The 18743-nt window shown below is 49.2% G+C and overlaps 1 protein-coding gene across 3 annotated transcripts in view; it reads left to right on the top strand.

Moving 5' to 3' along the window:
• The window catches only part of ABCD4 (ATP binding cassette subfamily D member 4), a 214238-nt gene that overhangs the window by 58009 nt on the left and 137486 nt on the right, over window positions 1-18743 (top strand). For all 3 annotated transcript variants that reach the window (XM_086937481.1, XM_086937482.1, XM_086937483.1), the window contains 2 exons: window positions 10190-10306; window positions 18483-18608. In XM_086937481.1, the coding sequence (XP_086793607.1) occupies window positions 10190-10306; window positions 18483-18608 (243 nt within the window). The remainder of the gene's footprint in view (window positions 1-10189; window positions 10307-18482; window positions 18609-18743) is intronic.

Genomic DNA, 18743 nt, shown 5'->3' with positions numbered 1-18743 from the left:
CTTCACAGTATCGCCTCGCCGTCCAGTATTTCCCCCTATGCTTAGCCTCTCTAGCAGCTTCCTCCTCATAGTCGGAGAGCTTAGTACGGAACTGCACCAGAAGGTCGGGATCAGAGTCAACCTGCATCCTGCGTTCTAAGTCTCGCAAGTCAGCCTCCAAGCCCTCGAGGGTCCGAGCAATCAGCTGAAGTACTCCACAACTTTTAGAAATAGTGACACCCCGGATAGTAACCTTGAACGCCTCCCAAATGACCTCGACGCTGTCCACAGAGCCTTTGTTCCTAGGGAAGAACGCCTCTACCTCCACGCCAAGCTCCTCCTTGAACACCGGGTCAAGCAAAGCAGTCGGAAACAGACGCCAAGGTGGGCGCGGCCTATGCAACCCGGGGACGGATAGAACAACCTTCACCGGACAGTGATCAGAGTACGTCCGAGCCAGATGTGTAGCCTCCCGTAGGCCAGCTCCCAGCCCCCTAGAGAGAAACACATAATCCAGTCTTGCCCATGAACGAGCATGTGTGGTGTAATGAGTGCCTTCCTTGGTGGCAGGGTGGGTGTACCTCCAGCCATCGACCAACCCGGCCTCTTACACAATCCCCCGTAGCACTTCTCTGGCCTGTACATTATACTGCGGGCTCCCCTCCGATCTGTCCGACTGGGCATGAAATGCAAGATTGAAATCACCTCCCCACACAATGTAAGTGGCATCCACAGCAAGAACATGACCCCACAAAGTGACAAAGAAAATTGGCGTATCGACATTAGGAGCATAGCAATTAACAAACAAGACAGTGTTCTGCCCAAGCCGCCCCCACAGTAGCACATATCGCCCCTCAGGGTCCCCAACAAATCCCAGTTCCTGAAATGCGAGCGATCTTTTAACAAGGATAACAACCCCCCGAGCATAAGAAGAATAGGAAGCAAACCTCCTGGCCGCAGCCCACCTCCCGCCAAAGTTGGGGGAAGGAGCGGGACGCAGATGCGTCTCCTGGAGGAGAGCAACATGAATAGCATGCCTGTCCAAGTACTGGATCACACTACGACATTTCCTGGCATCATTAAGTCCCCGTACATTCCAGGACAGAATCGATATCTGATCTATAACAGCAGTCGACATTACCCAATTTCAGGGCCCCACGGGACCCAATAAGCAAACACAGGGCATCCAACCACCAGCAACAGCCAAAAACAGGTCCACACCCTAGGGCGCAGACACCCCCCAACAGACACTCCGCACATTCCCCAGCCATCTCCGAACCAATCAACCAAAACCACAACGACCCCCCCCCCCAACCAAACCGCCCATGCAACAAGCACTCAGAACATACTGCACGCCGCATGCCACCAACCCATCTCACGCGACCCACAACTCGCACACGTGTTTCTCTTACATAGCGCACCCCATCACGTGGCAGCCTAAGATGGCGGCCAGCGCACTCGGGCCCAAGATGGACGGCAGGACGGACCACATGATCAGTGCCGCCAGATAAAGAAATGAACCAGCCTAGATAGCGGGCACAGCACCACACCCGTGCATCCAGACAGCAGCAGCACCTATCGTACCGACCCAGAGATTCTGGGCAGTCAAACATGGACAACTTCACTCCCACCCCATCCACCCACCTGAGACCACCCCAACAGTCAGGCCATACGCACCCCCACCCCCCCCCCCCCATTCCCCAACAAACATCCAGTCAAACAACAAAGGACTAGAATCCAAACCAAAGGTACACATGGGGCACACCCTCCGGGGAACCTTCCAGAGGTGCACGAAACCACTCCCTCACGCCACGCCAGTGTCCGCGCCAACAAGCGTCAGACGGCCCCAGGCGCCGCGCGGGGGGTGGGTGCCCGGAGCGCAATATCAGATAGCACCATCCCGCGGTGCCACACCGACCCCAGGAAACAACACGCACTCACGCAGCTCATGAAAGACATGACCCCCGCTCCAACAAAAGGAAAAGCGGGCAATAGGAAAGCCGCAAATGCGGAGAAGGAGGGCAATAAAACTAAATATGAAAAACACGCGTCCAGAACACTCCAAAAACAGGAAAAAGAGAGACAAAGTCCAAAGTCACCACAATCAGACGACCTCCTCCTCAGCCGCTGAATGTTCGTCCTCAGGGACTCGATCGCCTCCCCGGTCCGCAGCTGCCCGCTCGCGCTGGAGGCGCTTCGCAAAATCCTCAGCATGCTGTGGGTTGGTGAAAAAATGTTGTTTAGCCTGGTGCGTCACTCTAAGTTTAGCAGGGTACAGCAAGGCGTAGTCCACTTGCAGGTCCCGAAGCTTCTTCTTCACCCCCAGGAACTTACGACGCTGATCCTGTACCATCGGCGTGAAGTCAGGGTACGTGGTAAAAGACACCCCTTCGAAAGAGAGGGCCCTGTTAGTGCGGGCGGCCTGGAGGGCGGCGTCCCGGTCACGATAGTTCAAAAGGCGCGCAATAATGGGGCGCGGCGCAGCCCCAGAGGCCGGCCGAGGTCCCAGTGTCCGATGCGCTCTCTCAACGATGAACTGGGATGAAAACACTTCCGCACCAATGGCGCCCACAAGTAGCCTCTCCACATAAGTCTCCATTTTGCCCACATTCGTGGATTCCGGCACACCTACAATGCGCACGTTGTTGCGCCTACTCCTCGCCTCCAACTCCTCATTCTTAGCGGCAATGACACGCAAGATATTGTCCATTCTCGCCAGTTGGGTGGTATGGGTGGCCGCCGTGTCATCATGGTCCGAAATGCGCTGTTCCGCCGCCGTCAAGCGCTCCTCGTGCACGTCCAACTTCTGGACAACCGCATCCATGCGCGACGATATCTTGTCCACTTTGTCCACTATCGTGGCAAACCCCTGCCTCATCTCCTGCATCATTTGGGCAAAGTCCGGCGGCGGCGGCTGCGGGACACTATCAGCGACATTCGGGGGGGGGACCGCGAAGTTCCGGCGTCCTGGAGCAAACGCGTCGCCCGCCTAGCCCCTCCAGAATCGAAGGACAGTTTGGATTGTTTAGTGTCCGGCTTCCCCATAATGGTGCGCTAGAGATGTAATGGGGGACAAAAAGCAAATAGGGTCGAAAGCGGCCCAAGGGTACGGCCAAAAAACAAAAGGCTCGAATCGTGGGGGCACGAGCAGGCCAGCGCGCCCCGCCACACCCAACGACGAGAGAATGGCCGTCCCCGCTCCAAGGCCAAAGGAGCAAGCCCCCAGAAACCAAGAAGAAGATCCGTTGCGCCTCCGTATGCAATGGTATCCGGGCAGGCAGACGCAGGAGCCAAGAGATAAGTCCGACAGCAAGGAAGAGCCAAACGGCTTGCCCAGCGAGCGAGCGGGCCCCGATGAAGAGGGGCGGAGCAAGGCCTACACCCCACGTGCAGAGCCCCGGACTGGCATGAGTAACGACTCCGGGCCAGGGGGCATCAGACTTCCAGAGCGCAAGTCGGGGAAACTTAGGGTCCCCGTAACTTCGGCCAGCAACCTCCAAATGGCCCAGGAATTGGACCGTGGGTGGTCAGTCGGTATCCCAGTAGATCCGTGGGGTCAGATCAGGGCGCAGCGATGGTCATCAGGATCTTTAGGCGGATAATAGCTCCGGGCAGCGGGAGCCTCACGACAGTGCGGCCATTCCGCAGTGCGCCCTCTAGCGCCCCCCACCTACGCAGATTATACCCAACTGGTTGTGGCACTAAACCATCCTGAGGGTTCATCTTGCGCTCTGGGCACCTGCCTAGAGGCGGTAGACGAATGGATGGAACTATCTCACCTTAAGCTAAATGGGGACAAGACCGAACTGATGTTTCTGGGCAAATCTCCATCACCCTCTTCGGCATTCTCATGGCCGACCAGTCTTGGCCCCATGCCTGCCCCAAAGCAGCAGATTAAGAGCCTAGGTGTGTGACTTGACAGCTCTCTCTGTTTCAATCCTCATGCCACCAAGCTCTCAGCGACATGTTTTGGCCTGATGAGGATGTTAAGAAAAATCCTTCCCCTACTTCCCTTCCAGGCGAGAAGGATTATGGTGCCGCCTAGACTACGAGAATGCTCTGAATCTGGGCTCCCCTAAGGCCACTATCCAAAAAGTACAAGTGATCCAGAACTGTGCGGCCCGCCAACTCCTCCAGATTCCGCTGAGACAATCAGCGAAACCCCCATTGAGGAACCTCCACTGGCTCCCAATTCAGTCTAGGATACAATTCAAGGCCATGTGTCTGGCTCACAGAGCCATCTGGAAATCTGGCCCTACTATTATCCTCCCCCTAGTCACTCCTTACTAACCTTCTAGGAGTTTCCGGTCTAGTTAGGCCTTCCTTGCTACTACAAGGAAACTACGTAGATCTAGATGGGGTGGACATTCCTTTTCCCTGAATGCTTCTAACCTCTGGAATTCCCTCCCCCCCCCCACTCTTCGCATGGAACCAAGCTTACATGCCTTCCGTAAACTTCTCAAAACCCATCTTTTTAGTATTATGCACTAACCTGATGTGCTTCCCGCTTGTTTAGGTCCGCAAGCTCTACGAGGCCTCAGGGTAGTAGCGCGCTATAGAAATTCAACTTCATTCATTCATTCGCATTCACGTTCCCTCTTCCATTCTTCTTTTCCCTCGCCCCATGTCCCTGTTTGGTGATTACGTAATTCTTAGCATGTTGTCTCTCTGGTTATTGCGACTTTTTGGTGGATTTTCTTTGGTCATCTCTCTATTAATTTTGGAATTCCTTGTGTTGGTTCGCCCGACATCGCCATTGCCATCCCAGAGGGCTACAAGATCACCCGAAGAGACCGCGACAACCACACTGGAGGAGGCGTCGCCATCATCTACAGAGACACCATCCGCATCAAGACCAACACCCTGACAACCGCCGAACACCTGCACTTCCAGATCCACACGGACCCCAAAACCACCCTCAGAGGCACCCTGATCTACCGACCCCCGGGCCCACGCACACAATTCAGCGAGGACATCGCCGACTTCATCAGCCCGCATGCCCTCCCCTCCGCCGACTACATCCTCCTGGGGGACATCAACTTCCACCTGGAGAACAACAACGACCGCAACACAATCACCCTGCTCGACAACCTCGCCACCCTCGGTCTCAAGCAGCTGGTGTCCACCCCCACCCACCTCACCGGACACACACTCGACGCAGTCTTCTCATCCTGCAAAGACATCGTCTTCAGCCACGCCACCGGACTCCACTGGACGGACCACAGCTGCGTCCACTTCACCTTCAAAAGAACGACGATCCACCACCACCAGCAACAGGTTGCTCGAAGAAGCTGGAACAAGATCACAGCCAACCAGCTCGCCGCTTCCCTGAGCCAGCACCCTCCCGCCAGCTCAGCGAACCCCAGCCAGGCCGCCGACAACCTCACGAAGTGGATCAGCAACTGCGCGGACGAACTCGCCCCACTGAGGACCCCGCCCAGCAGACCCGGCATCAAGAAGGCCCCATGGTTCACTGACTAACTCAAGAGCTCCAAGAAGAACTGCCGAGCCCTCGAGAAAGCCTGGAGAAGGGAACCAACACCGGACAACATGACCACCCTCAAGCTTGCCACCCGGAAGCACCACCAACTGATCCGCGCCACCAAGAAAACTGCATTCAAGGACCGGCTGGACAACAACGCACACAACTGCAAGGAACTCTTCAACATCGTGAAAGAACTCTCCAACCCCAACGCCGGCAACAACGACATCACCCCATCGCAAGACCTCTGCAACTCCCTCGCCTCCTACTTCCACAGCAAGATCGCAGACATACACAACAGCTTCAGCACTCAACCGACGAACGCCACGACCGAACCACCGCCCCCCACCACCACCCTCCGCGCCTGGACTCCGATCAGCACCGATGACACCATCCGCATGATGAACTCCATCCACTCCGGATCTCCAACCGACCCCTGCCCTCACCACGTCTTCAACAAGGCCGACGCTGTCATCGCACCCCACCTGCGGGACATCATCAACACCTCCTTCGACACCGCCACCTTCCCGGAGAGCTGGAAGCATGCCAAACTCGGCGCCCTACTCAAGAAACCTACAGCGGACCCCACCGAACTCAAGAATTACCGCCCCATCTCGCTCCTCCCGTTTCCAGCCAAAGTCATCGAGAAGACCGTCAACAAGCAGCTGGCCGCCTTCCTCGTGACGAACGGATCCCTCGACCCCTCACAGTCCGGCTTCCGAGCCAACCACAGCACCGAGACCGCCCTCATCGCGGCCACCAATGACATCCGAGCCCTGATGGACAACGGAGAAACAGCGGCCCTCATCCTCCTAGACCTCTCCGCGGCCTTCGACACTGTATGCCACCGCACCCTAGTGCAGCGCCTCAGCAACGTCAGAATCCAGGAGAGGGCACTGGAGTGGATCATCTCCTTCCTCGACGGAAGAACACAGAGAGTCCGACTACCACCGTACAAGTCAGAGGCCACCGAAGTCATCTGTGGCGTCCCTCAAGGATCCTCGCTGAGCCCCACCCTCTTCAACGTCTACATGACCCCCCTCGCGGCCATCGCACGCCAGCACAACCTCAACATCATCTCCTACGCTGACGACACCCAGCTGATCCTCTCCCTGACCAACGACCCCGCCAGAGCCAACCTTCACGAAGGGATGAAACACGTAGCCGAGTGGATGACGACCAGCCGCCTGAAACTGAACTCAGACAAGACGGAGGTCCTCATCCTGGGCTCCTCGCCCTCCGCCTGGGACGACTCCTGGTGGCCCCCCGCCCAGGGCACCGCACCCAAACCGACAGACCACTCACGGAACCTGGGCGTCATCCTGGACTCCTCCCTCTCCATGACCAGACAAGTCAACGCCGTCTCCTCGCCGTGCTTCAACATCCTGCGCATGTTACGGAAGATCTTCCGGTGGATCCCCACCGAGACCAGGAAGACGGTCACCCAGGCCCTCCTCACCAGCCGACTGGACTACGGCAACGCCCTCTACGCCGGAACCACCGCCAAGCTCCAGAAGAGACTCCAGCGGATCCAGAACACCTCAGCCAGACTCATCCTCGGCATCCCACGACACAGCCACATTTCCGGACATCTGAGAGACCTGCACTGGCTCCCCGTCAACAAAAGAATCACCTTCCGTCTCCCCACCCACGCACACAAAGCCCTACACGATCAAGGCCCGAGCTACCTCAACAACCGCGTCAACTTCTACGCTCCCAAACGCCATCTCCGATCAGCTAGTCACGCCCTCGCCGCCGTCCCCCGCATCCGAAGAACGACAGCAGGAGGAAGGTCCTTCTCCTACCTGGCCGCCAAGACCTGGAACTCCCCCCCCCCCCGACCGACCTGCGCCTGACCCAAGACCACCTCTCCTTCAGGAAGAAGCTCAAGACCTGGCTGTTCGAGCAGTAGCAGCACCCCCCCCCCCCCCCAAGCGCCTTGAGACCCTCCGGGTAAGTAGTGCGCTCTATAAATGTCTTGATTGATTGATTGTCTGCTGCCGTTTAGTGAGAATCCTTGGGTTGTTTGTTTGTGGGTGTGGTGGATACATTTTCTCTGGTTTCCTTTTCTGTTACTTTTGGATAACCTTGAGTTATTTGGTTCTGTGAAGTTAAGCTATTGTATCGGCTTAATTTTGAGTCTGGCTGTTTTGTATCATTTTGGCTTGAATGTGGATCTTTTTTAGTTGATTGACTTACTTTTCTTGATTTAGTGTCTCTCTGAATGTCTATCTCCCCAGGTTGGTTATTTGGTATGTGATTTTGACTGACCTGCAGTTAGTTGTTTCAGTGGTCATTATACTTTATGCTAGAATCATTGTGTATTTTTGACCACAGTTAGTTTCCGGACTTATGTTTTTCTCTCTTTATTTTTGTTTTACCTTCTTTTAATTTTATCTTGTTTGTCCGTGAGTCCATGTGTTGGTGTGTCTTTCTCTTCCCACTTTTTAGGTCTCGCCTTGCGATTGCAGGCCAAAGGCCTGCTGTCGCAGAGCGAGACTATTGTTATCATTCTGGCTTTCAAGGAGTCAAGGGGAGAGGACAACAGACTGTCACGCGCACGCAGCAGCAGCCTGCCGGGATCAGGTCGCGCGCGTCAACACGCGCTCCGATTCCGGCAGGCTTTTCACAACACATGCACAACACACATACAGCCCCCCCACGCATACACACACACATACATACATACAGAACACCCCCCCCCCAAGCATACACACACACATGCACGCACACACATACACAGAGAACCCCCAGCGCTTACACACACATCTCCTACCTTGTCTCGGCGTCTTCGCGCTCCCTTGCCCCCACTCCTCTGGTGCGCGCACCACTAGTTTCGATTCCCGCGTCGGCTAATCAGGAGGCAGAACTCCTTTCAGACATGCTCCCTCTCTGGTCCGCTATCATTTTAACTGCACGGTGCGTCATGTTTACCTTTGTCTAGTCCTTCTTTTATGTCTTTGTCTCCACACCCTTCCACCAGTTAATCTTTAGAGTAGAGCTTTTCTTGTTTTCCCCAGTGAATTAATAAGATTTTTGGTTTCTATTTGCTAACTTTAATGTTCCTGTAACCTTGAGCTTGGGGATGAAGACTGCAGGGAGACAGACTTACGTGGTCGGTTTTTCCTGGCAGAGTCTAGCCTCCTACGGAACCTGCACTTCTTAGCTGGGGAACCATGACTCTGCGGGTGGTGCTAAGTCCCCCACTCCCCTGGAGCTCCGCCTAAGGCGCTGCTGCACTGGTCCGGTCGGGGTGTAGAAGCCGTTCTGCAACTGCGGTCCATTGAAGCAGGAGGAGGTCGGCACCAAGCTTCAGCCCGGGGGCTCCTCTGCATCGTCCCCCATTGCAGCAGCAACCGTCAAGATCAGGTCCAAATCAGGAGCCACCACCCCCTGCACAGTCTACGTCCCTAAGGCGGGGCTCCCCCGCATAAATAAGGAATAGCTGGGGGGCACAGGTAAAACTTGCGCGATAGACGCGCGCAGCAGTAGTCAATGAGCCCTTGCTCTGTACTCATAGGTCACCCTCAGTCACTGCTAGACTCCTGAATGCCTTCCCTGCGCTTGCTTGGCAGCCAGTGCAGGCGTCAGGAGAGAAAGCAGACACAGGTGGGGTGCAAGTGACGGGACTTCCGGCGGACATCTTAGAAAGGAGCCTTTCTTATTTAATTTCAACAAAATTATTTATTTGAAAGAGCATTTGCCTTTTACTAAATGATGTGTTTATGTTCAGCAGCGTACATTACATAGACTTCCATTTCCTGTTATTATTGTTCGTCGAGGTAGGCTTACTATATTACACAATTTGCAAGTGGAATGTATTTTTGTATCAAGATCCTCCACAGACGGACTTTGTTTTCAAATTTGATTCCAGTTATATCGCTTACAGTTTGTTATAAGACAGGTAGGGAGAGCTCCAAAGAACAATAGTTGACTCGTTCGCTTTTATATATATATTCACCACGTCTTTCTTTTGTTTCCATGCCCATGCCTTCCTTTAGTTGTTCAAATGGCGTGAAGATGATGACATCAGATCTCGGTTCATATTCAATTGTTTCAGGGACAAGGATGACATTCACGAATCTCATTAGTGAGGCTGTGGTGTATTTTAGCGCAATATCAATTGGATTCTTAACGATAGTTCTTGCAGTGCAAGTGCAATCTCCATGCATATCATATAATAATTTTTCCGGTACAAAATACTTTTTTTCTCACGGTTGTACTACTTCTGTAATACAGCGCAGAAACATTTTATACCATTCCATATAACAACAAGCATTTGCAATGCAATAGGTCTCGCGCTTGCGAGAGTTGGAGCTGTTGGCATTTTAATGACAATGCCTTTTATTCATTTGTTTTTAAAACCTGCAATCGGTGCATAAACACGCACTTTGAACATATAGTCCTTGCTTACGAGAAGCAAGGCTGGCAGTTAAAGAGCCTGTCAGTCTTGCTTCTCATAAGCATTGACTACAAGTACAAAGTGCTTGTTTACGCACAACTGGCAGGTTTTGGAAGGCATAAATAAAAGGCATTGTCATTTACAATGCCAATAGCTCAAACTTTCGCAAATGCGAGACCTATTGCATTGCAAATACTTGTTCTTTTGTCCTGTGAGTGCAGGTTCATTGGGGCTCAGTAACATAGGGTTTTCATCTTGATCCACGTTCTCTGTTTTTTTGGCTTTAGTGATATTTCTCTGTAAATTCTTTGTGTTTCTCTTTTCAGTGACCAGCGAATAAGCCAGGATGTGGAACGTTTCTGCAAACAACTGAGCTCGATGGCGAGTAAGCTGCTCATCTCACCATTTACGCTGGCGTATTATACATACCAGTGCTTCAACAGGTACTTGGTGACATACATATGGCTTGTGCTTCAGCAGAACTGCTTCATTAGCCATGTGTGTAGTGCTTCACCATGTCTATGGTTCTAAGTTCTAGTCTGTACTTGGTTCTCTAACGGATATGGGTGATGAGGCAGGTGCATAACATATTTGAAGGTCCTGCACCCTTTGTACATTAAGTGACCTGTGGAAACGTTTTTGGGGCAATGCCCATTTCTACTGTGACTGCTCTCATCATGTAAACAGGACAGTACTCCAATGCAAAAGTGTATTTTGCGGTCCCTATGATTTGGATGGACCCAATCCCAGAGTCCAAATGTTAGTAGTATATTGGAAGTATGAAAGGCCGAGAATACGTGTCTTGAAAACTTATAACAGATCTGCAGATGTGTTAAGAGGCAGGATTATTGTGGTTCTGTGGTGTTAGGATCCAGGGGTATTGTTGAGGTGCAGATGCACCAGGAATGCTATGTGGTGGACAGTGAGTACAAGCTTAGAGTTGGACAGTCGTGAAGCATCTAGGAGCAAAAGATTGTGGCTCTAGGGCAAGGTTATGATAATAAGGATGTAACATATCCTAGCAGTGTTGAAATATTTGACTTCCCCCTTAAGCAGAAAGATGCATGAGTTACTGTAATTAGATAGTGCCAATCACTGTCCCAAAATTTGTAACTCTTATTTTCAGGCACATGAAAGGATGAAAGAATTGCAAGGTAGTTTGTTCGAAAGGCACAAACCTTCCCCCCCCCCCATTATCTTTAATAATATAATACCTACGAGAGACAGTTGCTTTTTTCCATTCAACCATGTGTGCTACTTTGTATGTATACGGTATGTGTAAATCTTAAACCTAGCCAAAAGGCGGCAGAGCGCTTTACATGGTCAAATGCAAGTATGCAGTCAATGAGTGATTTGAGAGGTAGATGGACTCTGGGAGTAGAAGTATACACTTACTGTATTCTGATGTACTTTCCTTTAAGAGGAGCACCTTAAACTCTTTCCTAAATTGGATCAGCCTTGCAGTGGTCTTGATGGATACTAGGATGATGTTACAGACCCTCAGTTAAATAAATGATGGAAAAGGCCTGCCATCTTGTTTTTTTCTTTTTTACACTTCTTTGTCTCCATTCTGAAAAAGGCTGCGCTGCGAGGTGATGAGATGGTGAGTTTGTGCACAAGATAAACAGGGGTGCTGGTCATGATGGTTTTGTGAATGATGCAGCTGGATTTAAGGCTGGTACAAACCGGCAATGGGAGCCAATGGAGTTCCATCAGGATGGGTGTGAGGAGATGATATTTATTCAGCATCTGTGTGTGAGAGAGGAGCTCTCAACAAAACTGTGATCTTTAATTCCCATCTCATTTAGTTTGTTGGCGACAGAAGTCCCACTCCTTCAGTGGTCATCTCTACTAGTTTAGTCTAGGCTCGTTAGCCGATAAACCACCTCAGACATTGCTAGTGCCATTACATTAAAGAGAACAGCCAATCCTTCTTTTTTGCCAGTTTGTAAAGAATTTTACTGGATCCTAATAAACAGTTACTATCGCTGCACGTGCAGTGTCGCTCATGCTCATTGGCAAATAATGGATTTTTTATTAACTTGTTTTTTAATGTAACTCTTTGTCCCACTATTTAGACATTTCTGTATGCTCTAAAAAGCAGATGTTAGGTGTTTTTAGTCCCCTTTTTTGCACAAAGTATGGCAACCTCGGAAAGATGAAAATCTTAGTTAGCCTTGCTGGGATTCAAACTAGTGACTTTTAGATCACGACATTTAACTCAAAGAGCTTTCATAAATGCATGGATGGTGGTGCACAGCAAAATTCAAAGTCCATTCATATACAAGTCCACGTTGTCTGTAATCTAGAACATCTTTATTTTTCATTGATGATAGCAAATGAAAGCCAGCGTGCTTCGTTCTCAACACGTGAACTTCATCAGGGCAAGTAGAATTGCGCATCTGTTAAATATGATATCCGGTTTCTTATTTCCATTCATTATGAACCAGATTCCTCAATTGTATTAGATCCTCATATCCCCTGCTGATACGAATAATTCAACCAGGGTCGGCTAATATGCCTGTACCGTTGATACCTTGATGCGCGTCATGCACGGCTAAGCTCCCGTGACACCGGCCAAGCGTCCTGCCAGAGCTTTCATATTCTACTAGCCAGGGCCCACCTGAAGACCAGATATGACACAGTCACCAGGGAGCAGTGTCTTGATCTCGCTTTAGTAGGCTCCTCTCACATTATTCACAAACAGTGCTGTCTCTGGTTTCACCCTTGTGACGCTGCAAGGCAGACATATTTTTTTAGACTGGAGATCATAACTGACTTGCAGAATCACCAAAGGAGCTGACGCACATATTCAGTGTGCTGGTGCTTGAAGACTGAAAAAGAGGCCTTGCTTTTATATCAGACATGTTGAGGATTATGAAGGAGGAAAGCATGAGCGGCCATTCCAACAATAAGGAAGTCCTGTTTTATAGGAGGAGTGGTCAATGTGCATTCCCAAGACATGGTGACTATGAAGGAATGGCTGTTTTTTGTTCATTAAGGATCACCTTGGTCATTCTGTCCTGGCAGACAGGATTCTGAAAGTTCAAAGTTTAACAGTATTGTGGTTGGTTGCTGAAATTGTGATGTGTGATATGTAAGGTGGACTGAGCATGAGGATGAAGTGTGTGCAACATCTGAGTGCTGAGTGTTCTTTCTAACTGAATCCTGTAATTAGAAGGGATGATCATTGTGTAAATATACATCACCCCTAGTGACTGCCCTAGTAGCCCACCAAACAGGGTACTTAATATTAATAAATAAAGGCATTTTCGCTTTGTGTTTAACATGCCCTGAAAGTGAAAACACTAAATTGCTGCATTCTGTGTAGGAAGGCCATTGGTCCTATTGGCTAACATGAAGTTTCACTTGCCACTGAGCTAAGTACTAACTTCCGTTTGGAATCACTAAAGATATTACTACATTGTATCAAATTACTCATTAAATTAAACCCAAATCATTGCTGAGATTGGATTTAAAGTAACTTTTAATAGAATGGTGACTTTGTTGCCCAAACCTCCTGTAGCCTTTCCTCAGTATCTGCTAATGTCACCGGAAATAAGATGCTGCCCCCTGCTAGGAAGTGTGAAGCGCTTCCACAAACAAGGAATAAAGAAAATTACTAAAGGAGGTGCGACCTCCTCCAGCAAGATGAATACAAGGCGATTGGCATAGATGGCGTAGCTTCAAAGAGGCTACTGCCTCATTAAAGCAAATGGCAATCACACATTTGCCTGCCCACTCCTTTGTGTAGGCAGACAGACTGGCATCTCCTCCAGAAGGGAGAATCCTGTTGCAGAACTGGTTTTCCAGGAGGAGTGGTTCATTATGCTCGGTAAACCCCATGGGTGTGCCTAGGGCTACTCAGAGGGGAAAAAGGCTTGTGCCATCTTCGTTTAAGGTGGAGAGGAGTGGTCCTTGGATTGTCTGACTGCCAAACCTTTAGGAAGTGACATAAGTAGTAAGGGTAACCTGGTGAGAACTCTTGCCCTACTGGCTAGTGGGTCCTTCCATCCCTCAAACCAGAAGATGGCTAAAAAGTGACACCCCAGACCCACAGACCTCTGATCACTGTTGGACTAGCAAGAAGACAGAAGAAGGAATGTCCTGCTGCTTCCTGACCCAGAAAAAAGAGGCTGCACTAAAGACTGAACTGCACCTGCTGAACCCGAGGGACCGGCAAAGTGGATTGTTCCTGCAGTAGCCACTTGCGGAAAAAGGATTCATTTGTGCAAGGACATAAGAAATTTTTCTAAGGGCTATGTGGTTAGCACCTTGGCATGCACAATGGACACAGAAGCCGAAGGAAGGCTGCACTTGTGAGAGACCAGCTGCCCAGGATCTCCTGCCACCGCTGGACTCCAAAGTGCCTGCTGGGAGACAGAGTTCTGACTTGTTCGAGGTATCCCCAAGTTTATGGGACCTGTAGCCATCTTTGAAGAGGCCCCTGGTCCTCCTTCAAGAAAGAGACACTCATCAGGTGTACAACGCTGATGACCTCTGTAACTAGAGACTAGTCAAATAGTGGCAACTGGACCTGCTCTGGGATCCACCATGGTGGCAGCATGGCAGATCGAGTCCTAAGGCCAGAGATGACCGCCCACCGAAGCACGTGAACACTGAGGTGGCCGCAGGAATACTCCCTGCACCTCTCTTTAAAAGCTCCATCATCTTCTCAGCATCTTGCCTCCCCAGCTTCAAGATCGCTTCTTTTCTGTAACCGGGATCTTGGTGAAATCTTCTGTGGGGACCCTGAGACTGCTGGACCTGACCGCTAACTGTCTCCCTGGATCTAACTGGTCTCTGCGACTTGCTCCAAACCCATTGTGGTCAGTGCAAGAGAGGATTAATAGTCTTACTACTCCGTTGGCCCAAGAACTGCAACGCTGATTACAAAGATTTATTAGAACTTAAAAGAATTTACTTACCTTTTTAAAAATCATGTCTCCAATTACCTTCAATAGAATTCTGGTGTTTTAGTGTCTAACTTAAAAGAAAAATGCATTCTATTTTTATAAATTGGTGTCAGATTTTATTGTGTTGCGTCTCTTAACAGTTTTAATACTTTAAATGCTTTACATTTGTTCCTTTGAATAAGCCTGTCCTACCCAGGACGGAGCTAAGGGGTTTTGTTAAAGCACCTAACTGGACCTACATGGAGATTGTTACGTTCTGTTGTTATTACATAGTGAGAGCTCACAACCACACCACACCGTAATCAAATGTCCTACAACAGCTCATTTGGAAAAAAAAAATATTTGAGACTGTCAGGCGAGCTAAGCCACAATAAACACCCCTGAGCCTCCTAACCCTGAGAGCGGCTAGTCGCCCTCAGCCTCTGTATGGATTTACTATAACCCTCCTACGCTCCATACCTGGGAGATGCTTACTGTACAGTGCATTTGCACCAACATCAGGCTGAGTTATTTGAAGCAGGCTGCTCAAAGTAGTGAACATAGACCTTGGTGAGACCTCAGCCTTTCCGACAAAAAGAGAAGAGAAAGATGAGGATCAAGCTCGTCAACTCTGAGGTCGCTATGGCAGCCAGCACTGCAGGAGCGAGACAGGGAGAATTTGGACTGTGTCCATGCTCATAGCTGTCTATAAATACAATTTAAAAAAATTCTGTTTTGTATAGCGGGAACATGACCCGTGAGGGTATCTGAGCGTTTTAAAAGAGGGGGAAGTAAGAGATACGCAAGAGACAAGAGCAACATTCAGATATGCGAGAGAGGTGCAAACAGAGAAAACCTTGAGACCGGTTTGATGGTTGAAATAAACAAATGGTCCAAATATAATTAGCAGTCAATAATATTGCTATCGCTCGCATGACCACTCCTAGAAGGTGCTGCAAGGCAATTAAGCACATAATAGTTATTAAGCTGAAAATCCATAGTCCGCTATGTTTCCTGGATACATTTAATATCGGAGTTAAGGCTACTCAACAGATCCTTTTTTTAATTTAATCAATTGAACTCTTGATCTATTACCTAGGGATGAATGCAAAATTTAAACTACATGTATATCACTTCTGTGCATCATCTTTAATGCTTTAATGTCAAGCAGACCGTTCAAAGAAACAATCTGTTCAATGGCTTTAACTCATTAACCAATATATCGATCGTGATGGGAGAGGTGGACCTGTAAGGCTGCCAGGTGCTTATCATAGCACCAATTACGGGTTGGATTGGCCTGGACTGTTTGATTAACACAAGTTCCATACTGGATATTTGCCATCCTTGGACCAGTAAATATATATGTTGTCACGCTGTGGGATGGTCTGTCGATGGCTATAGGCTTTGGTTATTTATTGAATACATAATAGTTTGCCCTGAAGAAGTCCATTCTTTGAGCGAAACACGTTGGTGGTTTTATGCTGTAATCTGGATGCTTTTACAAGTGAAAATAAATAAAAAAGAACTGAAAAGTTTTCTTTTGGAATCTGATTGGGACTGTGACCTTTTGTGGTGCATCATGAGGTGATCCTTGATTACATATGACCATGTCGTCATAACTTTGGGCATCTAATGCAATGGATGAATGCCCTCAGTTTTTCAGTTTATAGAATAATCTTGAAATCCATTTGGGACAAGGGTGATGTGCGGCGTTCAGGGCTTACTGTCCTAGGATTTTGTACTATTCGTTTTTTAGCCTCTTCGGATAGTTTAACCTCTGAGATCTGCTGAGTGAAAATTTGCAAAAAGACGTCGCTGGTTTTTCATCTGGTTTTACGAAACTGGCAGGAATAGGCAGGCACAATGACTTTTAGGGCGTTTAGCTGAAGTGATTTGTTTCAGAGATGATTGGATTGGTCTTACATGATCTAGTTGATATTGATCTTCCTGATCGCAGCTTTCGTGCTGTCATTATGGGGCCCAAAAAGTAATTCAATAAGTGAGAATGCCAATCCTTCAGTGTAAGCAGGATGGAGTACACCCACTAGAGTAGGTCTTCACAAGGCGTCTCAAGCCGCACCTATGGTTGCTTTTAAAATCCACTGCCTGATGACTAAGCCACCCCTTAACACTCTGCTACCAACCTCTTTCTGGCTTGAGATCACCTGGGGCCCTCACTATTGGTAGAGTCTGTGCCTCACAGAAGAGACTGGTACCTGGAACCAGGGGAGAGCATTAAGCCAGACAGTAGATTTCCGGTCATGGGCACTCCCGACCTCTTCCGAGACAGACACTTGATATGAAGAAAAATTGCCGATCACAATAATCAAAGATCACTCTTCTTAGTTTTTAATAATACGAAGAGCTGCCAAATGTTCAAATTTAACAAATAAGGTATCACACCAATCAAGCTTTATTGCTGTATATCCCTACCCAACCAACAGAGGGGGTCCCATTTCCTCTGCTTGTTTGGCCTGTGACACTCTTGCTATGTTACTGCTTACCTTCCACCCTGGGGTTATTCCTTTGTGTGAGTGTGGACAGGTGCATTGTAGATGAGCTGACACATGATTAATGGAGGGATAGATTTTCCAGCCTTCTGGAGGGTTTACTTTCACGAAAGGCAAACTGTTCCGCAACCGCCCTCTCTAAACATTACAGTTCAATATAGGTGGCCTCAGCTGTCTGCATGCATGCTCCGCTCACCTCTTCCTCTGTGGACACTTCTTGTGTGTACAGTGAGTGTGACTTGTATTTTGTTGCCTGTGGGCTGGAGACTTGCAGAGCATATGCTCTAATTTCATTTTGTGAGGGAGTCCTGCAACTGCTGCCTACCAGCTAGGCTACTTTTCTTGCAAAGCAAACAAGACTTGTACAGCTTCTGCCCATGTCGACTGTTTTTGTGGTAAAAGGCAAACCAGCTACTACCTGTATTGTCTGTGCTGTGAGGAAAGCTTACAAAACCGCTTCTGTGCTGTACCTTGTGTGAGGGAGCATAGCTCAACGTGGGTCCCGTGCTCTCCATGCCACTGGAGTCAAGCTAGCTTGGCTGATGAGGGTTGATACCCCTAAACCAGTCCCAGGATGCTTGTTTCCGGTCCAGGGAGGACCTGGCCTGGCAGTTCGAGCTGGACTGTTCCCGTAGGGAGGAGAGTCAAGACTGATTTGCATAAGGCTGGGTTTAAACTGGAATGGCATGGGAGAAAAAAACTATGGATTTCGGCTCAGATCTCTGTACTGGGATAAATGTGTGACATTGTTCAGCATTCTGTCCATCATTTTTTTTTTTGCATTTGCCACCCCTCGTGGGACGGTATTCCCAGATGCATGTCCCATGCATTCCATGCCACTGGAGTCAAGCTAGCCTGGCTGATTAGGGGTGAAACCCCAAAACCAGCTCCAGGATGCTTGTTTCCTGTCCAGGGAAGACGTGGCCTGGCAGTTCGGGCTGGACTGTTCCCATTGGGAGGAGTGTCAAGACTGATTTGCATATGGCTGGGTTTAAAATGGAAAGGCATGGGGAGCAAAAAACGATAAATTTAGGCCCAGATCTCTGTATTGGGGTGAATGTTTGACATTGTTAAATATTCTGTCCGTCAATTGTTCTTTTTGCATGAGTTTCAAGACCCAGCATCTGTTCTGTCTCTTTCTTTCGCACGCTTTCTACTTGTGCTTCCTGCTGAGATGCCCTGTGTTTTCCAACTTCTCTTTTTTTTCTCTTCAGCACTGGCTGGCTTGGACCTGTGAGTATCTTTGGATACTTTGTCATTGGGACAGTTGTCAACAAGATCCTGATGGGACCCATCGTATCAACATTGGTGCAGCAGGAGAAGCTGGAGGGAGATTTCAGGTAAGTTGGTTATTTCTCCTTGTCTCCTCATTGGTCTTGCCTTGTTCATGTGTAGATGTGTATGTCTTAATGTTGACACATGTGTGTATCATAGAACTTTGGCGAGTGTTGATCTGGAATGTTAATATGGGAAGT

This window comes from Lissotriton vulgaris, chromosome 9 (assembly GCF_964263255.1).
Source record: "Lissotriton vulgaris chromosome 9, aLisVul1.2, whole genome shotgun sequence".
NCBI lineage: Eukaryota > Metazoa > Chordata > Amphibia > Caudata > Salamandridae > Lissotriton > Lissotriton vulgaris.
The sequence above is the reverse complement of the archived record's forward strand: the minus strand, read 5'-3'. Positions and strand labels throughout refer to the sequence as shown.